Genomic DNA, 27,742 nt, shown 5'->3' with positions numbered 1-27,742 from the left:
GCCATGCCGTACATTCGGCTTCTGAAAATCATTCGAAAACTGGAACACTCACTTCCGGTTTTGATCGTTCGGGAGCCGAAATGTACGAGTTCCAAGGCATTCGGCAACCAAGGTATGACTGTACGACTCTCAGATAAACACTGACAATTGGGAAACACTGGCCTGCGAGTGCTCCAGTTGAAGAAAAGCCTTTACCAAAGTTGTCATGGACTTTGAAGACACTCGAGCTCAGGACGAAAGGGGGAAATGTGCCAAGAGGAAGGCACGCTTGGCAAAACCTCATCCTTATCAACTCCTGCCTGGAAACCTATGTCCCCACTGTGGAAGGACATGTGGATCCAGAACTGGCCTCCACAGTCACTTACGGACTCACTGTTAAGACCCTGTTCATGGAAGACATGGGGGGAAATGCCTAGCTCCTAAGTTTTGCAAATATTTCGATAAAGGTAAAGGGAGCCCTGAACATTAGGTCCAGTTGTGACAGACTCTGGGGTTGCGGCGCTCACCTCGCATTATTGGCCGAGAGGGACGGCGTACAACTTCCAGGTCATGTGGCCAGCATGACAAAGCCGCTTCTGGAGAACCAGAGCAGCTCACTATCTACTTGCACTTTGAGGTGCTTTTGAACTGCTAGGTTAGCAGGAGCTGGGACCGAGCAACGGGAGCTCACACCGTCGCAGGGATTCGAACCGACGACCTTCTGATCAGCAAGCCCTAGGATCTGTATATAAATAGTTCAAACCTCAGCAGAATGCACACTGATCCCGACTGTAACTCTGAAGTGCCCCCCTCCACGCACAATGGATCTGCCCATTCCATTGACACTAATCTTAAAAGTGAAGAACATTTTATTCATTACAATATTGAAACATACAGGCTGGTTTTAATCTGATACACAATTGCTATTGAAAACATTCCAAGAGAGTCAGAAAAGACAGCAGCATATTTGAACGGATGATGGTCAAGACAGTGATATTCACCATTTCACCCTCATTAAGAAAATCTGTTTTAAGAATTCACATCCTCTTTGCAAAGCTTGCACACAGGAAAAAGGAGGAAAATATATTCAGTGTTACTTTGTTCAATGCACATACAAAAAGGAATTATAAAAAAGTTATTTCCTAAGAGCCCAACGAGCATTTCAGAAAAGGCATCTATCTCATTTTAACAAAGCAGTGATCACACTTAAACAAAAAAAAAAAACTTGTTAAACTGCATTTCCAGTACCTAACAGATTGGAAATAATTTAATTGTTTTATCAGGAGAAATCTCCACCTTAATTCTTTATTCACATTAATATTTGCTGCTCTTTATTGAATAGTGGTTTTAAGTTTCCTTTAGAGAACTTCTCTCTATATAAAAGAATCAAAACTTAGTTATTCTAACCAATCTTTTTACATCAGAGTCATATAAAAGAAGTCATATAATACACTTTGGCTTTGCTGGAATTTAGTTTTTGCTAGGTAAAAAAAGCTTGTGTAAGAAAATATCCCCCACCCTTTCAGCAGGACCAAAAATAAAAAAAAAATCAAGAATTGCACCCCACAAGTCTAATATAAACATTTTCCCGCTTAATTTTTACATTCTTTTACATGCATAATACTATCTGCAAAGCGTGATAGTATGAAAGCCAGGGGGGGAATTGTGTCTTTTTCTATTCCAGCATCTGACATAATACTAGACAGGAATTTAACTGCAAGGATGATGTGAAAAGAGCTACATACACATTTTAGTGTCTACCTGTTCCACATTAGCGCTTCCGAAACCATCCCTTAGTAACTTCCTGATGAAACTGACATGTAGCATCAGGTAGATTCTAGCATATTCACGTCATAGACAAATAGCCACTCAAGTTCAGCAATAAAGTAACCAGTCCAAAAGCAAGACTGGAGCTTTACTCAATCTGAATTTTGGATGCTCACTAAGCACTCTGATGCAAAAGGAAAGTAGACAGGTTTAACATCAGCTTAGGTGTGTGCCACAAAAACAATCCCTAGCTTCAGCTCAGAGGCTGGATGATGCATTTTGCCTGGCTGGTGGATCATGCTGGGAGTGCAGGGAGGAAAAAAGAGAAGGCAGCAAAGCAAATCAATAGACAGAAAACAGGTTTATTAGCAAAGGTCCCCCTTTCTTTTCTTTCGTACCTTCTACCAAATTTCATTGTGAAAGTTTGTCTTCTGCCATCCATGTTTAATATTTAAAAAACACGGATGAATCACAGATACATTAACAACACACACACACCCCTATATCAAGGTTGCTTCACATATTAAGAAGTTAGTTGGTACCTCCTGATACTCAGGTTAAGTGTGAGAAAGAAAGGTGCTTTAAGGGAAAGGGAGTCAAGACATACATTGCAAGTTCCTATGACAATCACACTCAACTTCCTGTTTCTCATGTTACAGGAGGCATGGACGGACATATATCAAGTTATTTTTTAAGGTGTCCAGTGGTTGGTAAAATCACCTTATGGACATTAAAAGACACTACAATTTTCAGACACTGCTGTAATTTTCAGTGATTCCAACAGAACAGCCCTCCTGCCTCAAGCAAGCAGCATGAACTCAAGATAACGTCGTTTTCAATCCCCAATGCCGTGCCTTAGTATGTGGCCCTCTAATGGACATGTGGGGCTTGCTAAGCAGAACACCACACTCTTTCAAGCATTTGCTTAAGAAATACATGCATATCACATAGGTCAGCTTCTCCCTTAGCGCCTGCAATGCTCAGCACAAACCCACTAAAGTTCAAAACAGGGCTGGGTAACGATAGCCAAAGTTTCAGACTTGGTCAACGTGTGTCTGGAATGTACCACTTGAGACTGCAGGTGAGGGATCACACACTTGCTCCTCCATTAAAATTAAAATCAAAATCTGCACATATAGGAATAGCATGTCAAGGAAAAGAATGTCAACTTCACACACCCCTAGACATGCTAGGTGGGCATGGAAGGATTTGTTTTTATATGGAGCAGCAATCATGAGCCCGAACCTACAATATGAAGCCCCAATGCGGGTTCCACTGAGTTACCACAGGACAGAGTACAGTACAGCCTTTTCTGTTTTCAAAGTTAGGTGTTGAATATACATCACCACCATACAGGTTTGTAATGTTACACTTAAAAGAGGTTCCCAAGGGCTGTACCTTTAATCTTGAGTGGACCACACACACACACACACACACACCATGGGAGCATCAATAGCCTGGATCTCCTTTCACTCCAAGAGGAATTTGGGGGGCTCTACTTTGCACGTGGAAGATGCATACAAGAAAGCAGTGGGGTGGGGGAGGCCAAGGAGACCTGTGGTTTGTAATGTGGGAACCATCGGAAAGAAATCTAAGGCACATCTGGCTAAGTGTCTGGGACTCCCTAAGCCCATTTGGGGACTGTAGACTCACAACTTATTGTTCCCATTTTACAAAAATGCAGTTTCAGGATGATGCTGTCCTATTTGCATATTGAAAGGACAAGTTAAGAAAGCAAATGTAAGAAGTAGCCTGTGGTTGCTGTTCACTTCTAAAGTCATCCTGCAAGAGCACAGCACAGGATAGCCTATCTGACTGTCCTAACCACCCTTTTAGACAGCATCCCATTAAGCCAGGAATTGTGACAACCAGACTATTTTTAAAAAGCGCATTCACATCAACCCTAGTCCCAGAAATCTGTAACACCTCATTCAAAAATGATTCCAGGGCATTTGCAGAATCAGAACTAGAGAGATAGCAAGAAGCAAAGCAGAAAGCTTTTGTGGTTTACCCTTGTTACGCATAAACAAAGCAATTTTTGAAGTAGAAGCTGGATAACTGTGATGTCCCGCCCAACTATGGGGCAGATATAGAGGAGAGCTTAGCAAGATGATGCCTTAGGTGTTGCTCTGTACTAAGCTGGTACGGAAGAATGGGCCAATGGTTGGAAGCATAAACAGAGGAGCGGTAAGAACTTTGGAGACCATAGCTTAGTGTTTCTTTGCATCTCAGCCCCATTTATGAGGCCATGCTATGTTTAAAACAGAGAGCTGCAAGCTATAAGACACAATGAGTATTTTGAAAGCCAGGAACCTGTCGACAAAGGTATCACTGGACAGGCCTGATAACAAACCAACAACTCCAAAATCCACTTATCTGTCATGTCAAAGGGAAGTTTCACACACTGCAAGCATTAAGGGCTTGACTACACAGCCAATTTTGTGTGCAACTAATCAAGGGCCCACTATGAGTAGAAATAGCACTGGATAGAATCCAAGGTCTACAAGGTGCATATGACCTCTGGAAAATAGACATCACCGAGTATCCCAACACAACCACGGGAAACTAGATGTTGACTTCTGGCCACAGTGTTTGGGGCTGATGGGAACAGGGAATTCAACAGCTTCTGGAGAGTCAAGAGTTTCCCCATTACAGTCCTCATTCTGAACACACTTATAGCACAGACTAATGTAAGATGGCAGTGTTATCAGGGAAACAAAGCAAAGCACACCTCTAAATCGGAGCCTGCCAGCTGCTTTGGAACAAACCATTCCAGAACAAACACTAATGGGAGTATTCTAGAGGAAGTGGTTTGACATTTTACAGTCTAACCAAGGGCATCATCTGAAGAAGAGTTTACTGCTAATGGAAGAACTTGGATGCAACTACATAAGTTGAAGGCAGCTCACAGGGCTGTCCCCAGGATAAAAATCCACAACTGCATTGATGCCGATTCAAAAATAATTCCCCCGAAGCATCACTCAAAGGATCACTTCAAAAAGCAACCCTGCAAGAGCTAAAAATGAGGTCAGAACCAGTACGAAGTAATGCTATTCACCGCTGGAAACCTTTGCTATGAGCAAGCATGGGCTGGAAATCCACCAGATGCCTTCCTCTAGGAAGACACTGAAATATTTAGACTAGCACAGTTGCACCCATGAAGCTGAGGGAAACAGAGAATCTGGCTGCTGGTTACAATCTAGAACACAGGTGTGCAACTAGAGATTTGCCAAGCTGAAACACAAGCCATGTAGGTCTTAGTAAATTAGTTGGAACTTGGTGTGTGTGTGTGTGTGTGTGTGTGTGTGTGTGTGTGTGTAAAACATCTAGCAGGCCAGGATTACATGGCTGGTGAGCTTGGCTTGATGGATGACCAGTTTTGCATGCATGTTCTAGAAAGAGGGCTGCAAGCCGGGGTCAATTTGCGAATGCAGGGTGACCATCTGGCTGACTAACACTCTCTCATGCAGAAGTAACATTCCTGGAAAAGGTAACTTATTCCCCTGCGACAGCTGCACTTAGACAGACCATTACTGTGGGGGCAAAGCCTGCATTCCACCCAACACTGGTCCTGTGATTGTCCCTATCAGCACATCAGGAGAGGATGGTGGACTGTGGGGTTCAGATGTACTGCATGGGTGCATCCTGAAATAAGCACCATTTGGACACCCCTTTAGTGTGCTGATATTTAATGCTCCACAACACAAGCCAAAATCTAGAATCTGTAGTGTCTCTGTGTTTTTTAATTCAAAACATAGCACCTTTATTTGAGGGTGGAATGGGGTCAACATATATGCTACAGGTAAAATCCAACGGTTGGACAGCATGCTCATGAACCCTAATAATTCAGGAAGGACACGTGGTTGGTATCTAGCTGGTGTGCATATTATCAAATCTAGGCTACATCAAGCACTCAAAGACCAGTAAGAGAGAGAGAGAGAGAGAGAGACTCCTTCCGATTGCTGAGTAAGATGCTTATCACCCACCTGTTGGACTTGACTTGTAACGTGCACAACTGCCAGAAGAAAGGACAGTTTCTAGCAAGAAAAGTCGCCCCTTCTTTAATTGCAATGAAACTGATTGGCTGCAGAGTCCATCAGGAAAATGCTGCAGCCTCTTTAGTGTGAGTCAGTGTTGCTTTCTCCATCCACACGAGCACAAACATGACAGTGAATCTGACTGCTGAGAAATAAGTCAGGAAGCTGTCCCATTATTTGCTTCCAACAAACCAGCCTGCCTCCCCCCCAACACCTTTTCCTTTTATTAAAAAAAGCACAGCTTTGTCTGGCTCTTCTCCGACATCCCAGAAGAGAGAAAGAAATCACATTGAGGAGAGGCGTTAGGCATCAGTTCCATTCATCCAAAGATCAAGTTGCCCCGTTGGCCAGACTCAAGATTCACAAACCCTCCCCTGCTCCTAGCCAGTTTTCATCTCTCTGCTCCTCTGTGGGTCCTTCTGAAGACTTTGTGGGAGTCCCAGCGTGGTCCATAAACATGTTTGGAATATCTTTGCCAAAGTAGATCTTGCTGTTGGTGGCAATTGCTTTGTACTTCATCAGCTGCAAGTATTCTGGAGTCAGTTTTAGCTGCAAGAAGAGAAAGCGCATCAAGAGCCCTGGGTTAGAGAGATCCTTTAAAATCCAAGAGAATCAAAAGAGCCCTGCTGGATCAGGCCAAAAGCCCATCTAGTCCAAAAATACTCTCCCCCTCCTGCAGTTTCCAACAACTGATATTCAGAAGCATACTGCCTTCGACAGTGGAGGTGAACTTGGGAGACCAAGGTTCTGCCTATGGATCAAATTATCTCCAGATTGGAAACAATGCAAGACTGATACAAAAAAGAAGAAGAAGTTTGTGTGTCTCGATGGGGGGGGGGGGTGCGTGTCGCTAAGTGCGATTCAGGGCATGATATTTTAGAGCAGCAATGAGGAAGCTATGGCCCCCAGGAAGCTGCTAGATTTCAGCCAGCATGGTCAATGGTCAGGGATGATGGGTGTTGTGGTCAAACAGCATCTGAAGGGCCACAGGTTCCCCATCCCTGTGTTAAAGCACTTCAGTCTTTACTCAGCCCAGTTGCAATCTGAGTAAGAACTAGGCCCAAGAGACTACAAGCCCGTGTCAAATCATAATTACGCAGCCTTTGCATCTACAGAAGCAGTAGCCAACGTGGGGATGTCTTCGGGATGTTATTGGAGCAAGCTCCCCTAATCACTGGCAGTGCTAGCTGGGACTGATGGCAGCTGTAGTCCAAAACACCATGACGGCACCACGTTTGTTTCCCTGCAGGAGTATGAGCCATGGGGAACCTGTAACCCCAAGCTGAGGATGCCAGCTGTGTGGGAGAAGAACAGCTAACCTTGTTGGATTCTGCCATCTTCAAAGCAGTGTAACATTCAGCATCTGCCCTCGCCTTCTCTCTAGCAAGGAATGCAGCATCTGCAGAAAGAGGAAAGGGAGATTTAGAAGTATAGGGAAGCTGTACAAGTCCCTGGAAAGCCCCTTACTTACCCATTTCCACCTTCAAAACGTAGCACAGGTTTTCACGGTTGTAATCAATGCTTTACCAAAGTCCAAAGTCCACCCCCCTGCAAAATTTTGGACTGAACCAGAGCAGAAATGGGGAAATGACTGGGATCCTAAGATACTGGCTGGCAATAGTTAGAAGGCAACACGAAAGGAAGAAGAGCACAGAATTTCACTTGCGCCCATTCAGCTTGGTATCGCTAGCGAGTCAGACTGTTTTAATACAGGGATGAGGAAACTGGTGCCCTCCATCCAGGGGGTGTTGGGCTCCAACTTCCACCAGCCCCAGCCAGCATGGCCAATGGTCAGGAGCAATGGAAGTTAAAGAGCCCAACAACACCTGAAAGGCCACAGGTTCCCCATCCCTTATTAGTACCTACTGATGAAAATCAACACTCCTCTCTGTAAAACACGAAGGCTAAGATTTGTCTGGTAGAAGCAGGCAAGAAGAACTGGCACACAAGAGAGTGCAGAGAATTCTGTGCAGGCAAGTGAGAGGAACAGAGAAGGAGGGATGGAGAGCTCCAATATAGAGATGTAACTGACTGCTACAGAAGAGGCAGTTATCCTCTGCCAGACCACAATAGGCTAGTATTTTTGGGGTGTGTGCAGGCAAGCAATTTTGGGGGGCTTATTTACAAGTGCTGTTGTTGTTTCAACAATTTATATACCACTTAATTGCTGTGGTTTTAAGTGGTGCACAAGCAATTCAATACTATGGAAACAAAAAAGACACAACTGAGATACTTTAGATCAGTCTTCTCTAACTTGGTGCATTTCAGATCATTCAGCCCCACTCAGTGCAGTTAAATGAAAACTACACAAGCTATGAGTAACCATCCCTGTTTCCCAGAGTGCTGAGTAGCATTATACCAGTTCTGCCCTTTCCAACCTATAGCACCTCCATTTCCCTCCCACTCCCTCTTTTGTGATTTTCAGGAAGAAACAAACCAAAGAAGTTTCAACCTGTTGCATGAAATTCTAGAGATCCAGCCACAAACTTTGGCAGTTGATCAACAAGGTGCAAAACCTTGTTTGGAAAAGATTTTAAAAGCAACTCTTGCAAAACTGCTTTTTTAAAAACGAAAAAGATAAAAAGTGTGTGTGTGTGTGGGGGGGAGCCTGTCACTTTCCCCCTGGAGTCTGTGATCGTGTTGTTTCAAAACACATCAATCCATTAGCTGGTCATTTCTGCTCACATACCAAGAGGGCAGCTGCAACCAACTCCAACAGCTGAGAGTGCCTGAGATTCAAAGAGCACACAGCAATCAACTTGTCAGAGCAGCTGGAACAGCTTGGGACAAAGCCAAACATTCTCTGCCGAGGGTTCGGCTGGGCCTCCCGACTCCTAGGGGGCTGCATCGAGGGCCTGGCACCTGGCAACATGCCTTGATGAGAAAGAAAACCACCAGCGCTCTGCTGGGGACTGCCTAATGAGAGACTGCTGATCTGTAAACCACTAATTGGCTCCTCAGCGAGATGCTGCAAAGCTTGACAGGGCCTTTAATGAACCTAACAGGATTGAGGGACATGCTGCTCAGAGGCAGCCAGCACAGCCTTTCCCAGGTCCAGGAATCTGCCCGACAATAGGAATGACAGAAAGGAAGGGAAATCCTTCCACATCACATGCCTGCAGTTGTAATCAACTGGCAGCAACTCTTTAGCTGAGGGCATGGACTCATGTGTAGCTCAGTGGCAAATGGTCCCAGGTTCAATCCCTGGCATTGGGCTGGGAAAGTCCCCTGTCTGAAACTCTGGGGAGCCCTGTCTGTGAAAATACAAGGCCAGAACAGACTGTTGGTCTGACTCAGTACAGGGCAGCTTCATGCGCTCCAAGAACCGAACTGTGGCATGCATAGCACATGCTCTGCTACAGTGCATCAGTTCTACGTGCAGAGGACAAAGGTATCCAGGGCTGACATGTTGAACTGTGGAAGGAGAGTTGCAAATTTTACAGAAACACAAACAAACACAAATACCAAGGGAGCTGAAACGTTTGGCAGGTTTCTTCTAGTTTACAGAATCCTGGCTGCGGAAACTAAACAACCTCATGTGCAAAGAAACACATGGCTGGAAACAGGGAAGTGTGGAGGTATGCAATCAGTGGAGGCAGAACAGGGATTAAAAAACAATTCACTCGATGGTGCTGCTCCAAAGATGTTTCTCAACCACAAGGACTATTTCAGGTGTGGGGAACGTTGGGGCCTCCAGATGTTGCTGAGCTGCAACTTTCATCCTCCCTGACCTTTGGCCATGCTGGGGCTGATGGGAACTGCTGTTCAGAAACATCGGGGGGGGGGCAGGATGTTCCCCACACCTGGACTACTTGAATCAGCGGCAACCTAGCAACATAAAACACTAAACGACTTGGAACCCAGGTACATAATGGACTGCCACCTTCAGAACTGGACTATTCAGCTCTATAGACCTGCCAGAGATGCCCCACTTGTTGTTCCAGCTTCTGCTCAGCATCTGGCAACAGGAGAGAGGGCATTTTCACTTGTGGCTGCTTGATTATGGAGTTCCCTCCCAAAGGGCATTTGGCTGTCCTAGTCTATAAATAGGATCAAGGTAAGATCCAGGCCTTTGGGATGTAAGTGACATTTTTTGATGGTTTTGCTACCGTCAGTCTACTATTGCTGTTTATATTTTGTTTTACCATCTGGCTTGGATGTGAGGTTTTAACAAATGGTTACTGCTGTTCACAGCTTTGTATGCAATGTTGCATTGTCAACTGCTGTGCTCCCATTGGGAGGAAGGCCAGGATAAGAGAATGGCAAATACATAACCCACATACTGTACTTCTAGTCCCTGCCTGTCTTTTATCAAGTATCCTGTGTGTCCGTCTCCCCCCAACCTGGTGCCCTCTAGAGGGTTTTGAACAATAATGGCCACCAGTCCTAGCCAGCATAGTCAATGCAGGTATGACTGGAGCTGATGTTAAAAAATGTGAAGGGCGCTAGGTTGGGGAAGGCTTACGTTTGTAGATGCAAAGTGGCCAACTTCACCTTTATTGGACCTTAAAATATTTTTCTGCGAGAAAGGTGAGATCCACCAGGCCCATACCTAAGCCTATTTGTGCTCGGACATCCTTGGTCAGATGGAAAATCTTTTCCATAGCTGCTTACCTTCAATTTCAGAGATTCGCTTTTCGGTTTCTTTTTCCATCACCTTCTGCCCATATGTTATTTCAGCCACCTGGGCTATTTTTTCTGCCTCTGTATTAGGAAAGATAGGCCAATGATTATGGGAACCAACTCCAATGGTCAACATAGCTAATTAGCTCCTGGAACAGCAAGACACCTGGCAAGCTCAACTCATTTACTTCAATAAAAAAATTCATTCATTAGCACCTTAAAGACCAACTAAGTTTTTATTTTGGTATGAGCTTTCGTGTTCATGCACACTTCTTCAGATACACTTGAAACAGAAGAGTCAGACCCTTATGTATATTCAGAGGGTGGTGGGGGGTGGGTGGGAATGGGTGAAGGGCTGATGGGAGTGGTAAACCTGTAGATGGCTGTTAACGACTGCTGATGACTGCAATTGGTCCTGCGGGGGAAAAGCAAGGGCTGAGGCGCTGTTTCAAGTGTATCTGAAGAAGTGTGCATGCACACAAAAGCTCATACCAAAATAAAAACTTAGTTGGTCTGTAAGGTGCTACTGAAGGAATTTTTTTATTTTGCTTCGACTCACCACCTCTTACCATCCCTGCAGAAGGAACAAGGTAACAAAAACCTTCTCTTCTCTTTTGGAATATGCTTCCCTCTTTGGGGTCACATTCCAAATTATTTCACATGCATTCTTCCTGGTCATGGCTACAGTTCTTTGATTAAGACTAGCTTGTGGCACATTACCACTTGTCCATGAACAACTGTGATTATCTCACCAATAGGACAGTTTTTTTCTCTCTTTTTTTTTTTTACAAAAATCTATTAAGTTTTCCAATACAAATCACATCAAAATTATTTATACAATTCAATAGGACAGTTTTCTCAATACAAACTCTCTCACTTTTTGCCTTGATAGGATGTGTGCAGGCCTGGTCTAGGAACCAAGAGGGGCAGCAATCAAGAATCTCCTTGTGCACAACTTGGGTGCTGCACACACAATTTATTTAGCAAACCTTTTGTCATCACCTCGTCTCCCACCAACCTCTTGATGAACCGGCTACACCTGCCTCACATCCCCCTAGGGATGAAGTCTCTTCCTATGTGCTATGCAACTCCCCGTGTTGTTCTCTAAATAAATATCCACACAAACCAATAAGAGCCTTCTTGCGCTCCGTCTCGGCCTCCTTCTCCACCACCTTCTGCTTCTGAGCTGCAATCAGCAGCTTTGTCTTCTCACTCTCCCTAGAGGGACCAAGATAGGCGAATAAGTAAAACACTGGCAGAAAGAGCAGCTGCTCCTGGATGCAGGATTAGAACAGGAGTGGGGAACCTCAGGCCTGGGGGTCAAACACCACCCCAAGCTTCCGTATCTGGCCATGCTTTGCAACCTCTTTGCCTGTTTTTGCCCAGCTGGAATGTGTCCTTGAACTGTGATAATGCCTTTTGCTAGCCTGGATGGATGCTAGAGAGGTGTACATGAGCATGTGCAGAAATTAGCTTACTATACTGAGACATGCATTGTTCTGCCCACTTCTGCCTATGGCCCTGCCTGCCCACCTGTCATGGACTGGTTGGATGCAGAGGAATGGTGGGAGGAACCAGCTGGGGAACCACCAAGGGAAGAAGGCTCAGAGCCTGGGGAGCGGTGGTGGGACAACAATGAGTGGCCCAGAGAGAGAAGACTCTGTAGCTGAAGAATGCCCAGACAATAATCATGCAATACTGAACTATCTTGGCCATGAGAGGCCAACAACTGCCTATCCACAAGGGCAGCCACACATTATGCAAAAAGTTAAAGTATCCTGCAGGAGCAGACTGGAAACCTTTCCAGTGCAGCATCCCGCTTCCCACATGGGTGAAAAATATGCTCCTGGGAAGCATACAAGCAGGACATGAATGTGGTAGCCATCTTCTGTTGATCTTACTGGGCACAGAAGTAGCATATAGTCATAATGACTTGTAATCACTTATCCTACAGAAATTGGTCCAATCCTGAGAGTTGGTGGCCATCATCACACCAGGCGCCAATGAACTGCACAGCTTACCAAGGTGCAGTGCCTGGGTTTGCACTTGGCCATGGTTTGTTTAACCAAAACATGGTTTGTTTGCATATCTGAACCTAGCCCAGGGGACTAGCTACACACCATCACAACTGTACTGAAAACAAAGGAGAGAATACCTGCTACTTACATGAGTTCGTAATTCCTCCGAATTGTCTCTGGGATGTTTGGCTTTGTGACTCGGACTGCCTGGAGAAATAAAAAAAAGGGGGGTGATGAGGGAAGGAGGCTGCTGAGCAGCATGTGCTCGACTTAGTCATATATCCATCTGGAGTATGAGATGCTGCCAAATCAAGGAAAGACTCTCTATGTTAAGACTCAATACAATCTACAATGGGAGGAAGCAGTCTCCAATCTCACTCTGCTAGCATCAAACTGATCCTGTCTAAAGTAGTGCAGGAGAGTCTGGCAATGAGTTGGCAGAAGGGCCCCCAGCATGGATTTCCCAAAGTTGGGGTGGTCCTTCTATTTGGGTGGGTGCTGATGGCACCAAATTCTTTGCACAGACTTCTAAAAGACTCAGATTTTCTGCTGCCTGTCAGGGCTCTGCTAACAAAAAGCCAGCACAAAAAGAAAAATAATAATTCTGCTCCTCTACTGGCTTGGTGTGAAGATCTGTCCAGGAGCATCAGCAAGTTCGATGAGCAAAGTGGGGCAATGTTAAGTCTAGCTTGCAGCTCTTCAATCCCCTGTCTGGTACTGGACCAGAACTCCACCCCCACCCCTAATATTCTTGGTTACCTGTATGATGAGTCCTGGTGCCATGGATGTCAGGTCTTGCTGGAGAGCCAGTTTCAGGTTTTCATCAATCTGATCTGGTAGGATAATGAACCAAATAATTAGACAATTTTAAAGGAAAATTGAGTGTGGTGTGTGAGTTAGTCATGTTGGCCAGAGTACCACATGCCTCTGAAGTGGAGCAGCTTTTCATTCATAGAATTGTAGACTCGGAAGGGACTACAAGGGTCATCCAGTAGTCCAATCCCCTGCAATGCAGGGATCTTTTGTCCAACGTGGGGCTGGAACATATGGCCCTGAAAATAAGAATCTCATGCTCTACCGACTGAGCTAGCCCCATTCCCTTGGACATGCGCAGCCTAGAATGCATTTTAAAAAGCCCTTAAAAAGATGCTAACAAGTGGGTCACATCAGTGGTAGTGGTAGTACCACCTGCATTTTAATGATCAAGGCACTCACCAAATAATTCAATGTAAACTTCCTGGAGTGTGTGGACACTGCAGAACTGGTTGAGCTCATGGTGGATCTTGTTGAAGATGAGAGCCTTGTCATAATCTGCAGTGAAGTTCTTCACTATGTCATATACTGGTGAGAAGAGAAAAGAGTGCTCAGATCAGCCCTCACGCTGAACAATAGTAGCAGGTTGCAAAATCAGGAGGCAGCACCCCGTAGTCTCTGTTTAACACGGGGGGGTGGGGGTGGGGGGCAGGCACTATTGATTGCGAATAGACCTGGAGGCATTTCAGGCCAGGCAATGGAGACGGCAGGTCTGATGACTCCCAGTATGACCCAAGGAGAGCCAAACACACTCCAGTTCTTCCTACAAAGCCTATGGGTCTGCTGCTCCAGGGACAAGGACACTCTGCTCTTTGGGGAAGGGCTATATAGCTCAGTAGCAAAGCATTACATGGATAAGGCACCATCTTCAGTCAGCAGCATCTCCAGGTAGTGATGGGAATTGTCTTGCCTGAAACCCTGGAGGACCACTGCCTGCCAGTGTAGACAATACTGTTCTAAATGGACCAAAGCGCTGGACCCAGCATAAGGCAGCTACGTATGTTCCTTGCTGGTATTGCAGAACTGAAGGGAAGGAGGCTCTGGCGCCATCTATCTGTCAGAGGAGCAAGAGCTGCTGGCGTGTGGTGCATGCCTGCAATATGTGTGGCAAGAGAGTGTGTTCAAAAGGGTTTATTATTATTATTATCATCATCATTACCTGTTTGTTGTAAGCCGCCTTGAAACTCATTTGATTGAAAAGTGGGGCGTAAATCTTCAAAGTAAATAAAACTATATTACTACTGTAATGGGTGTGAATATTCCGTGTGGCAAATCCAGCCCCCAAACTCTTGCACACTCCTCCATGCCACAGCCCAGAAAAGGAAGCACAAGTAAGCAGAGCTAAATAAACTCACCGGCACTTTGGATTAGGAAGTTCACAACCTCAATTCGGTCAAAATAGATCATCACTCCTCCACTGCAGAAAGAAAGCGTGAAGAGAGGTGAGCGTTTGACAACACACCCTAGTGATTAAGACAGAACGTATCAAGGGCTAGAATGTACCCAGTGCCCAACCAACAAAAGGAAGAGCAAAATCAAAACACGAATGCAGGACTGTGCAGGACCTATGGCAGTGTTTCTCAAACTTGGGTCCCCAGCTGTTGTTGGACTACAGCTCCCATCATCCCTGACCGCTGGTCCTGCTGGCTAGGGATGCTGGGAGCTGTAGTCCAACAATAGCTGGGGACCCAAGTTTGAGAAACACTGATCTATGGGATAAAGTATTGTATAGCTGCGGGAAGCTGTCCTGTGAGAGGGCCCACCAGGCTCCATCTCTGCTGGCTTCCACTGCCCAGAGACATTGTCACTACTCATGGCAGCTCTATGCAACCTCTTGCTTCAGAGGCAGCATGCCTCTAAATACCAGCTGGTGGAGAGCAAAAACAGAGCGAGTAATTGTTTTCATGCACTGCTTGTGGGTTTCCCACCAGCACTTGGTTCATCACTCTAGCAGGAAACAGGATTCTGAACTAGATGGGACAACTGGCTTGATCCGGAGAATGTCAGAAGAGCCCACCGAGTTCTTTTCTTGCCAATCAGATGTCTGTGGGAAGCCCAGAAGCAGGGCTTAAGTACTGTATGCACTTTTGCTACCCAGTAAGTGGTATTCAGTGGATTTAGAACATGGTCACCATGACTAGTAGCCGTTGATAGCATCCGCCTCCCCAAATTTTTGTCTCATCCTCTTTTAAAGCCATTCAAGTTGGCGGCCAATCTTGGGAGTGCAAATTCCATAGCTTAACTATGTGTTGTGTGAAATTGTGGTTACAGGTTTATTGCTTATTTTAAAGTGAATTGTTAGCTACTTAGGGGGTCAAGTCCTTTTGTGGCAAGGCAGAGCATGAACAAAGAATACAAAAAATATATATAACTGCATGAGCGCTTGCTCTTTACACACACACCCAGCATTTTTTTTCCAAGACACCATCCCTGACCTGGCTGTGTTGGTTGGGGCAGGAGGGTACCATGTTGTCTGGCCCTAGTGTAATCAGTTGCCCAAGCTTTAGGTCACTTGAGTTCCTCCCAACAGACTATGACAATAAAGAGATAATACGGCATCATGTAGAGATCTATGGTTAAATTCAGTGGTAAGCAACCTCAGGCCCGTGGGCCGGATGTAGCCCAATCGCCTTCTCAATCCGGCCCACGGGCGGTCCAGGAATCAGTGTGTTTTTACATGAGTAGAATGTGTGCTCTTATTTAAAATGCATCTCTGGGTTATTTGTGGGGCGTAGGAATTCATTCATCCCCCCCCCAAAAAAAATATAGTCCGGCCCACCACATGGTCTGTCTGAGGGATGGTGAACCAGCCCCCTGCTTGAGCCATCTGAGTATTCAGCTTTGAGACTAAAAAAAATATTCTCAGTAATGGGGTACTTCAGTTTCCAAAAAAGCATAGAATTCACTGACTTTCATTTGTTTTCGCAAGCACAGTTTCTGTTTTGCAGGGTGTTCCGACTAGTTCAGGCCACCACCCAAGTTGCATTCACCCCAAACACCAAATGCTATACAGGGAAAGTTTTGACATAAGTGAAGGAGAAAATGCCATCTAGTGGTAGGTACAGAGAGCTTCACAGCTTCTTCTGAGAAGTAAAACTCAATAAGGCCATCCCACTCAGAAGGAATAAAACTAATTTGCATGGAAAATTTGGCGCCATCAGGCACTTAATTGCTTAGAGATGTCATACAATCACATTTCTCAAAGGATTTTCTGTAATACATTGCACATGCATCCTTAAAAGAGGTTTTAAGTGCAGGCAAACTAACATGGGTTGAATCCTGCTAAGTCATTGCATGAGCAGGAACAACTTCCACAAGCGCAGAACTTGTTGCAGCCTGGTGCTTCCCCCAAATCTGGCCCGGGGATTCCCCAACCTTGTGGAGCAGTTTTGGGGAAGTTCCATTTTTCTCACAGAAGTCCTTCCACTCCCAAGAACTTAGTTGAATAAAACCCTATACTTCAGAAATTGCAGTGTACATGCAGAGAATTTGCTGTCTGCTGTGGGATCCCAAAAATCTGAGCTTCCTTTTGAGAAACCAAAGCAACTACCCACAACCTATGTTTCTAGCCCTTATGAATGCAAAGGGAAGAAAGGGGCTGAGTGGGCTATCCAGCCAGGGCCCTGCACAGCTATTTGTACTTCCCTCACGTCTACGACAATGACAATATAAGCAAATAAGACCAATTAATGAATGTACATCTATTTCCTCAATCCAAGATTTGGCTTTTCTCAATAGGGAAAGCTCGACTTTCGATGTGTGATATCTTGTCTTAGAGGTTTGGACTGTCCGTTTCTACTTTTTGATTCTAAACGCTGAGCTAAGACTGCTTTAAGAACACACATCACCCAGCCTACATAGAGGTGTGCATATACATTACAGGATACAGTATAATAAGGCAATCTGGGGCAAGGTGCTTCCATTTACTGTCTCAGCAGAGCCGCTTTTCAGTGCCACTGCACAGAGGCACCACAGAAGTCAAAGAAGGTCCAAAACAGCATATGGGAAGCAGCCTCAACCTGTGAGCTCAAGAAGGACATAAAGGCTCCCAATTCGATTCTGGGGACACAACTCACCTTGTGCCACATGGAACATTTTTAACTTCGTCTGTTTGCAATGTTGTCTAGAGAGATTGAGAAAGAAAGCAAAAGGATTTGTAATGAACTGGATTGCTTACAATGGCAAATGACCACATTCCCATGGGGGCAACATTCAGGAGAAATAAAGGGTTTTTTTTTAAAAAAAAGGTAAAGGACTCCTGGACGGTTAAGTCCAGTCAAAGATGACTATGGGTTTGCAGCGCTCATCTTGCTTTCAGGCCGAGGGAGCCGGCGTTTGTCCATAGACAGCTTTCCCGGGTAACGTGGCCAACATGACTAAACCGCTTCTGCCGCAACAGAACACCATGACAGAAACCAGAGTGCACAGAAACGCCATTCACCTTCCTGCCACAGCGGTACCTATTTATCTACTTGGACTGGCGTGCTTTCAAACAGCTAGGTTGGCAGAAGCTGGGACAGAGCAATGGGAGCTCACTCCATCACGGGGATTCGAACCACCGATCTTCTGATCGGCAAACCCAAGAGACTCAGTGGTTTAGACCACAGCGCCACCCACGTCCTTTCATTTGGGAAATATATGCCAGTGATGACCAGAGTATCAGGGTTGATTTTACACTGCAGGCTACATTCCAATAACAACAGTAACAGTTTACGACACTTTTCCAGGCTCAGAATTTGAACTTGTCATTAGGAAAAAAGACTAATACAGCATCCCAGACTACTTGGGTGCAACTGATAAAAACTCCATATGCTACACTCCCGTAAGGAGATCATAAAAATGAAAAGTACCTGTACTGATTTATAGGAGGTTATGAAAGGGAGCATTAGATGGAAGCCAGGGCCACTGGTGGATGTCAGCAGGGCTCCTCCCCTGTTAAAGGAAAAGACAGAAAAATGTGTGCATTTATAGCAGGCAGTGCTGTGATCCTTGGTGCAGAATAATGGGAGTTTTAGAACAGGCCTAGCAGGGGTCTTAGTTTGGCCTGAGAGGCAGTTTCCCCTAAAACATGTTCTCTTTCTGCACATGTGATGTCAGGTGAAAATGCACCTGAGGGGGGGAAAAAGAATTGGGAGCCTGAAGTGTGCATCCAATTGTTTGCTGGCAAGTGGAGATCGCTGATCAGTGCTGACTCCAAGTGCATTTGAGGCTGCCCATTCACAGGTGCAGCTGGGATTTGTTGCAGAAGGGAAGTGTCCATTTGCAGGCATGGTTCGAATCCAAAATGCACCTGCAAATGGACAAAGCAGGACTCACTGTCACCGCCAATGAGCACCAAGAACGGTCAGTGGGAACATATCTTAAACATCTTCATGGGGTTCATTTCCAAGCATGATTCAAAGTGCTGGTGAGTCCTTTGAAAGCCCTGGATGGAGCACCTAACTCCACATTGGCCTGCCTTTGCAGAGAGATTGCCACTTCAGGTCCCTCTGGATGCTCCTGGCTAGAGGTGAGTTGCAAGAAGGGTCTTCTCGGTTGTGGCACCCTGCATAAGGAAGACTCTTCTTAAGAGGTTTTCCTGGCCCTGACTATGCCACAGGCCTTATTCTCTTACTGTTAATATCATCTACTCTTTTAATTATTATGCTTGTTGTACATTTTCTTGTTCTGCCTTGAGAATATTTATGTTGAAGGACAGCATACAATTTTAAAAATAATAATAATAGATGCTGCGAGACAGCCTCCTCCATTGAAGTGAATGGGAGAATTGGTTGACTGTCACATCCTACTAGTGTCTTGGCAACTTGAGTTCAAAATGAACTTTATTGTACAACATACAAATTCTCAGAATCTCAGGATTGTATCCAACGGTAGCCATACTTGTGAGTAGACACATAGAAAATTAATGGGCATGACTCACTTAGGCCGATTAATTTCAATGGGTATACCCCGAGTAGAACTTAGTTTGGTACACTCAATACATCCAGATATAGAGATTTTATTACTGGGGGGAAAGTTGGTGCTTACTCACAAAAAGGGGAAGTATAGTAGTTTATCAGTACAGACAAAAACTGGCAGAAGCAGACACAGAATAAACAGATTGATCTGCAGTTCTAAATCACTCTTTGCTCTTAAGAGAAATATGCAGGCTTGCACACTGCTGCCACCTCCTCTCCTGCACGCGGTTCCTCTTTCAAAATCCTTTCTTGCTCAAGAGACATTTTGTGTGTGTGTTTGCCTTCTCTTCCTGAATGTGAGATTCACTGGGATGCTGTATAGATGGGGCTACTGTAGAGGTAAAGGGACCCCTGACCATTAGGTCCAGTTATGACCGACTCTGGGGTTGCGGCGCTCATCTCACTTTATTGGCCGAGGGAGCCGGCGTACAGCTTCCGGGTCATGTGGCCAGCATGACTAAGCCACTTCTGGTGAACCAGAGCAGCGCACGGAAACGCTGTTTATCTTCCCGTCGGAGTGGTACCTATTTATCTACTTGCACTTTGACGTGCTTTCGAAATGCTAGGTTGGCAGGAGCTGGGACCGAGCAACGGGAGCTCACCCCATCACTGGGATTCGAACCGCCGACCTTCTGATCAGCAAGCCCTAGGCTCAGTGGTTTAACCACAGTGCCACCTGGGTCTTAGGTGTTCCCTTGGAAGCCATCAAAAGATGCCTTTGACTGAGTCAGACCATTAGTCCATCTAGCTCAGTATTGTCTACCCTGACTGGCAGCAGATCCCAGGATTTCAGGCTGGGTTCTCGCCCAGCTGTAGCCAGAGTTTGAACCTGGGACCTTCTTCATGCAAAACTAATGCTCCACGGCTAAACTCCTTCCCAAAGTCCAGAATGCTACAAAATGAGTACTAACCACAAACCTTAGGCTCTGTGGTTTAAATCACAGCACCACCCGTGTCTGTAGTTTATAATTATTTACCTTATTGTATTAGGCTGAATGCTGTTGGTTCTTGGTTTTTTAATCATTTATATTTTATTAGGCTTTTCATTTGATAATGTCCATTTGTATGTGTTGGAAGCTACCTTGGGACGGCTTGACACCTGCCGGCAAGCAACCTGCATATATTCTAAAGGGAATAAAAATTAATAACCCATAGTCTTTAATGTCTAAATCGGCAGAGTATGGTCAGTGCTTCCCTAAGAGAAACCACTGTTTGAAGTGGGTTTTCATTTTTGTTTTGCAGGGCAAGAACTAGGAACAAGGAATAAAGGCAGTTGCCTTATACGGTATAAGTTACACCTCATCAGATCATTGCCCATCTAGCTCAGTATTGTCTACACTGACTGGCAGTGACTCTTCCTAGGAGCCATATGATTCATTCATCATGGCAATAGTGCTAAACAGGAAACAAATCGAAACTGCATGGAAGAGGGGAAGAGGGAACTCTTTTGAGTGTTTAGCAGCTTCCCCCACTTCCTGATCCTAGAAACCACAATCTGGAGAGCTGTAGATACTGACACACACACATCTGCAGAAAGTGGAGCTCCCTCTAAGCGTCTGCACATACCTGTAATAAACACCAATGTGCCCTTCTTCGATCTTGTGTATTGCAGAAAAAAGAGCAGCTGCCACCAGGCTGGCAGCTAGAGCTGCTATGGCACCCAGCTGAGTCATCCCTGAGAGTATAATCTAGGCAAGAGGGAGAAAGGCAGGGAAGGAAAGAAAAGAAAAGAAAAGAACAATGAGTCCTGCAATACGTTAGAGCTCTGTGTGGAAACTAGGCGCATTATTCTGAACCTCTGGGGACAGGATGTCCTGCCTTAGAGTAGAGTGTTATATATTAAGCAGTTAAGAATGCCCTTTGCTTGATCAGATCAAGGTCCACTTTGTCCTATCCACCCTCCCCGCCCAAAAGCTCCCAAACAGAGCACAAACGAATAGGGTAATATCTCCTGTTTGCCCCCAAGCTCTCAATTCTTTTCTATGCCCTGGAACACTGAGATTCTGTTTCACCCACCACAGCTGATGGCCCTTTGTTGCCCTATCCTCCAGGACTGCCCAGATGATGGGCATTGTACTCAACAACATCTCAAGACCCATGGTTGGTGGAAGATGGTAGACCATAACCATTGTCCCTCCTCCCAAACAGCTAGAAAAAATGATGCACAACTGTCACTTGCAGATCAACTTTGCCAAGTCTGTTTAGATAAGATTATTGGGAGGGACGCTTCAGAGCAAAGGCTGTAGTAATCCTGGTGTGTTTTTCAAGCACTCCCACTGGAGCTTCCAACATACCAGAAGCTACATATCCACAGGAAGCAAGAAATAAGAGTGACCGAAAGAGACGTGCCTTACAAGCTCCGAGTCCATTTTGTGCAACTTCAACTAAAAGGCACCAAATCCTTATTCCAGATTATAGTAAGAGCTGCAATACTGAACAAAACACAAACTAAGAGAGGTTCCCTCAATAAACCAGCAGTGCTTTTCTTTTTAAGGTTATTTTTAAAGGCTAGTGACAACATGCCATTGAACTTCTCTCTTGTGTAGAAGGGAATGCTTCTACAATGATGCATATTGCAACACATATGTGCATAAACTTAAGGGGAAGTATGATATTTCCTTGGAACTGTGGTCTTGTCTATGTGCATTTATATAGAAATATAACTGATTGGCTAGAACCTGCGAAATTAATCTAATATTTCTTTAATCAGGTGAGCAACCCTAACTAAAAGCCATTAATTAAAAAACGTTGGGTAACAAGCTCCAGATTCACATTTTCTCTCTGTTTTATCCTCCTCTCCACCACAGCAGCTTACATCTATCTTCCCCAGATGGCAGATGTCCGGTCTGCAGATTGAAAATTGTGCATATTGAAAATAGGAGTACAGAAAGCTGCCTTATACTGAGCCAGATCATTGGTCCTTCTAGCTCAGTAAAGTATTGTCTACACTGAGTGGCAGAAACTTACTTAGATTTCAGGACTTGCTCCCTTGAGAAGCAAGCGACTGAACCGGGGACATTCTACAACACAAAGCAGATACTCTATGACTCTTCTCTGTATTCTGCCTGTAACACTAGATCAACACACAAAAATCGGCTGCAGCTCTGTCTTCTGCTACCCTCCTTCCACTCTTCTCTCATCCATGGCTTCACTCCCTTTCGCCTCTGATTTGCTGCTGAGGCAAGGAATAATACTGTTCTCAAAAAGTTATAGTGCCCTATGTCTACCCTTTAAAAGCAAATCCTACTGAGTTAATTGTGGTTTACTCCTAGGTAAGTGGGGCTAGGATTGCAGCCTCATGATGCCACCAGAGAAAAGCTCTTTCTGCTTGCCCGTCAAGAGGTGGGTGACCCCACTGAAATGAGAGGGAAAGGTACAAGAGCATTATATCCATGTACCACTCATCTTACAAAGGGCTTCTCAATGGATTGTGCCCAAATTTCTCACATCCATCAGACGGACAATGCTTGTCTTGAGGAATAGGATGGACACTATTTGAGAAATCAGCGTGCTGCCAGCAGTAGGCAGCCACAGCGCATAAATGCCTACATTACAGTGGGTAATCCTCAGGACTAGGGGGCCAAAGGTGGTCCTCCAAACCTCTCAATCTGCCCCATGGTACTCTCCCCAGACCACACCCCTTCCCATCCCTATTTGAGACTCTCAGGTGTTTTTGGCTGGCCGGAATGTGTACTTGAACTCTGATACTGCCGGGGGGAGGGGGGCTGATTGTTATTACCGTTATTAGTATACAGAGGAAGAAGAGAAGTGTGCATAAAAGCTGGCCCACTGAGCAAAAGTAGTATTTGAATGTTTTTGCCTCTGGTTCCACCCACCACTGGCATGTGGCTCTCGTAAAGTTATCCAGAAGGGAATGTGGGCCTTCGGGTTCACCTCTGGTCTACAGAGCAGCAACCAGGTTACTTCTATGAATCAGCCCAGTCACACACTGTTAGCAAGGCGATGCATTCATCTAAGATTTTGGGCATCACATGGCAGGACATAGTCTCAAAGAAAGGTGTGCTCTCCCAAGCCCACGTTCCCAGCATTCTATCTCAGCGACGTTTACGCTGGCTTGGTCACGTACACAGAACGAATGATAGCAGGATCCCCAAGGGACCTGGCCTCAGGCACCAGGCCTGTTGGCAGACCAACTCTGCATTATAAAAGGTGTCAGCGAACCTGGAACATTAACCCTGCTGTGTAGTTCTAGTTACAGGTAGGTAGCCGTGTTGGTCTGAGTCGAAGCAAAATAAAAAAATTCCTTCAGTAGCACCTTAAAGACCAACTAAGTTTATATTTTGGTATGAGCTTTCGTGTGCATGCACACTGTGTATCTGTGTATCTGAAGAAGTGTGCATGCACACGAAAGCTCATACCAAAATATAAACTTAGTTGGTCTTTAAGGTCCTGCTGTGTAGGAATTCCTTGCAGTGCCTGGAGGCAGACTGTCAGGTCCTGCATCCACAGCAATGACCAGAGGAGAAATGACCGCTGGGAGGAGCGTAGAGCCCCAATGGTTTGACTTTACCCCCAAAGGCACACTCTTCCACTGTCTCCCGAGATGGACGGATGCTAACAACATATGTGAGCAAGGCAATGCATTCTGCTGTGAGGAGTCCACGGTCACTTTAGGAAATTCCTTGAATAACTTTATTTCCTGTTCTCTTCTCATTAAGATAAGAATTAAGATGAACAGAAAACAGGAACATAGGCTATGCAACTCTGCTGTTTGTTAAAGCAGAGAACACAAACACAAGAGTTACATGACTTCATTCCTAGGATGTGTATGTGTGCAACAGTGAGAATGACTTCTTTTCTAGAAAGCCAAGAGGTGAGAACTCACGTGACTTCAAAACACCCCAGACCACCCAGTATGTTAGATATCCAAGAGCCACAAGGGTGATTTCTGAGATGCAGCTACAAGGCAGTACCAGGGGTTTGGTGCTTGTGAAAGCTCTTCATTGGAGAGTAGGGTTGCCAGACTCAATAGAGGACAGGACTTATGTGCCTTTAATTGCCCTGCTCTCTTTTGAGTCTGGAAACCTTAAAGAGAAGCCAGCAGACCCTTTGTTTAATTTCCAAGCAAAGAGTCTGCTGGTTTCTCTTTAAGGTTTCCAGACTCAAAAGAGAGCAGGGCAATTAAAGGCACATAAGTCCCGTCCTCTATTGAGTCTGGCAACCCTATTGGAGAGGTGGCAATTCACAAAAAAAAGAGAAGAAAAGGTTTTGACTAGGAAGTGGAGTGGATAGGTAAGGATATGCAGTCTGTAGAGCTGAGAAAGGAAACTTGTGACCTTCCAGAGCAGGGTGGTCCAACATGTAGCCCTCAGCAACATTTGGAGCCCTCAGCAACATTTGGCACCCTACCCCCCAGCCCTCGGGCTGCCTTTCCAAAGGCACTGGGCTTTGGGAAACAGGTGTGAGGGCTCTGACAGGGTCCTAGAGTCCTCCCACCTCCTTTCCCAAAGCCTAGTTAGTGCTTTCCCAGATTTAGGAAGGAGGGAGGGAGGGAGGGCTCTAGGGCATTGCCAGAGCTTCACACCTCCTTCCCAAAGCCTGCTGTTGCTTAGCTGACTTGAGAGCTGGGTGTCCTCCTCAAATGTTGGTCTCACTCCCCCGCCCCACAGGACAAGGCATTGTGTGGCCTGCAGGTTCCATGTCCAAGTACTCTTGTGACTCACTTGGTATGAAAAGTTAATCCCCCTAATGCTATACAGTACCGTTCTAACCCAATCTGCTGAATTTTCAGGGTGGTGGCCCCAGGAAGGCAGCTCTACCTTGGGGTGAAGTATGATATAAGGAATGTTCACATGACATTAATCCACAAATCAAAAGACAAGAGAAGCAGCTGCAACACGGTACAATGCTTCATAGATCAATAATGTTATTTGCAGGGTGGATAAAAATCAATGATTTTTTTTAAAAAATAAAAAAAATCGGATTTTTTTGATTTAAATCGGATTTTTTTGATTTAAATCGATTTTTTTGATTTAAATTGGATTTTTTTAATAAAATGCTTTTTGAGGAAAACATATTACCATCCAAAGGTTATTCCATCATGAAATAAAGATTAGTTTTTTAATTATGTAGTATAAGGTTGTGATATGTTTAATTTGGGGGGTAAATAAATTCCATTAATCCATTCACAATGTCATGCTCTTCCAGAGATTTTTGTAAGATTATTGGGCAGTTTCTCTGCCTACAAGATATTATCACAGGTGCTTGGTTTACTTTTGCAGTTCTCAAAACTGAATTTGACTCAGCAGAGATCACATGCCTCTTCTTCACAGCAAAAATGTTATGAGTTGAGAAAAAGACCTTAATCCTATTGTTCTACAAACCTATGAATACAGAAACAACCCCTTCAGTGCTAAGTTTCAAGAAGTTCAGTGAATAGAATAGAAACAATATTTTTCTGATTGTTTGGAGTGGACAGTATTTAAGTTTTTCATGTGTAGGCTGGGCTGACAGTCTAAGTTTCTTAAAATATATATATTTTGTTTTTGTTTAGCCAAATAAGTTAACAAACATGGATGTTTGTTTAAGCAAATAACATTTGCTGAAATGTTATTGTTTCAGTTGAATAAATCTATTTAAATTGTTATTATTAAGGTAATGATTATTTTTCTCCTTCCTAAGTACAACAGTAAAGTTGTCCAAATATGAATGATTAACCTATTAAATTGGGGATAAAAAACTAATATGAAAAGTTGTTATTCTAAAAATCTTCATCTACTTGCATATTAAAGTTATACCAGCAAGAATTAGTCTTTATGATTTAAATCAACTATGATTTAAATCAAGCCTTACTGACTAGTGATTTAAATCGTGATTTAAATCGTGATTTAAATCAGTTTGATTTAAATCAAATCCACCCTGTTTATTTGCCCTTCTACATAGCCCACAATTCCCTGCATCTCCCACCAAAGCAGGAGAAAAATAGCTGAAAATTATTTGAGATTTCAGAATGGTCAAGGGGGTGAAGTAACTCCCCTATGAGGAAAGATTGCAACGTTTGGGACTTTTTGGTTTAGAGAAAAGGCGAGTAGGAGGCAACGTGTTATAAGTTTTTAAAATTATTCATGGCATAGAGAAAGCGGATAGAGAAAGGTTCCTTCCCCTTTCTCACAACCCATGAACTCATGGACATTCAAAGAAGCTGAATTTTGGAAGATTTGCTATATTCTACCTCCACTGCCAAGAGACAGTAATGCTTCTGAATACCAGTTCCTGGGAATCACAGGTGAGCAGAGTGCTCTTGTGCTCAGGTTCAACTTCTGCTTGCAGGCTTCCCACAGGCATCTGGCTGGCCACTGTGAGAACAGGATGCTGGAGTACATAGAGCCTGCTGGATCAGGCCAGTGGCCTTCTTAGCCAAGCCCAGAGCCCTAAACACTGTGGCCAAAGACAGCTTTAAGCAAACCTGTTTATCTACAAACCCCACTGAACACCTGGGACTTGTTTATAAGTAAATATGCACAAAACAGGGCTGTAGGGGTTGGGCAGATTCTCTCCTATGGCTACAGCATTCAATGTGACATTAATTACTGGAGCTTGACAAAGTCCTCTCCTTCAAGCCTTTTCAGGAAATGGCTGCCAGCGTGGTTTAGCAAACTTGAGCACTGGAGAAGAACTTCAGGAGGCCAGGCTCCAAATATTGCTCAGACACAAAGTTCACTGGGTGACCCTGGGCCACTTGACACCAAAACACAGCCCAGGGCTATCTCACAAGCTTGTTATGGGAAGGGAAGGGTTCATCTCCAGAACCTTCTTTTGTGTGTTGAAATACTTTCTTTTTAAAAATGTCCCAGTCTTTTAAAAAGTTTTGAGTTCTGGGAATATTAATATACATATTTAAAAACCTGCTATTTTAATCTATTGAGTTTCACCCTGCCCTGCCCCCCACCACTTTGCCTGGCTTTCTTTGGATTTCATTGCACTGTGGTATTCTGCTAATAACCAACCAGTTAGAGAGGCAGTACAGAGATGAGGTCCTCCTAAAAAAAGGCTTAACAACTTTCGGGACGTAAAAAAGGGGCTTCGCACGTGTCAGCTGAATAGGAAGGGAGAGACAAAAAATTCATTATTGTTGTTACTGTTATTTAAAGAAAGCAGGGTGCATGTGCGTAGCAGGCTTTATGTTGGGTGGGGGGCAGAACCGAGATATCTGCGACGCAACTGGTCAGTTAGTTAGCCCCCTGCATCCCCATAGCTACACCCAATGGCAAGGTGGCCCTTAAAAGAACGGGGAAGGGAGGACCGGGGAAAGACCTGGCTTTAGAGCAGGGAGGCCTTGCTGGAGCGAGCAGAGCATGAAGCAAGACGGTCCTTGTAACCGGGCGAGAGGGGTGGGAGCCCGGCTGGGAGAAGGAAGAGGAGGAGGAGGAGACCCTGCCTAGTTGACGAAACGGGGAGGAGGAGGAAGACGGCGAGGGGCCAAGGAGGGCCGGCCTGGGAAGCGGGGCCACCCCACCCCGCGCCTCCGCCGCTCGCACTCACCACTGCCGCCGCCGCCGCCACCTGCTCCTCCTGCACCAGCTACTGC

General features: G+C 44.9%; 1 protein-coding gene across 1 annotated transcript; it reads right to left on the bottom strand.

Annotated features, from left to right (window-relative positions):
- Positions 1-830: 830 nt before the first annotated feature.
- ERLIN2 (ER lipid raft associated 2) lies at positions 831-27,742 on the bottom strand. Its single transcript, XM_035139197.2, has 12 exons — positions 27,697-27,742; positions 20,761-20,882; positions 18,088-18,169; positions 17,314-17,360; positions 14,593-14,654; positions 13,640-13,765; positions 13,184-13,257; positions 12,573-12,631; positions 11,533-11,624; positions 10,398-10,487; positions 7,103-7,182; positions 831-6,332 (listed from the first exon to the last, which is right to left on the bottom strand). The coding sequence occupies exons 2-12, from the start codon at positions 20,865-20,867 to the stop codon at positions 6,144-6,146; spliced, it is 1,008 nt and encodes a 335-aa protein (XP_034995088.1). The 5' UTR covers positions 20,868-20,882; positions 27,697-27,742; the 3' UTR covers positions 831-6,143.

Source organism: Zootoca vivipara, chromosome 15 (genome assembly GCF_963506605.1).
Source record: "Zootoca vivipara chromosome 15, rZooViv1.1, whole genome shotgun sequence".
In the NCBI taxonomy this organism is placed as follows: domain Eukaryota; kingdom Metazoa; phylum Chordata; class Lepidosauria; order Squamata; family Lacertidae; genus Zootoca; species Zootoca vivipara.
Note: the sequence above shows the minus strand (reverse complement) of the source record. Positions and strands in the feature narration are given on the sequence as shown.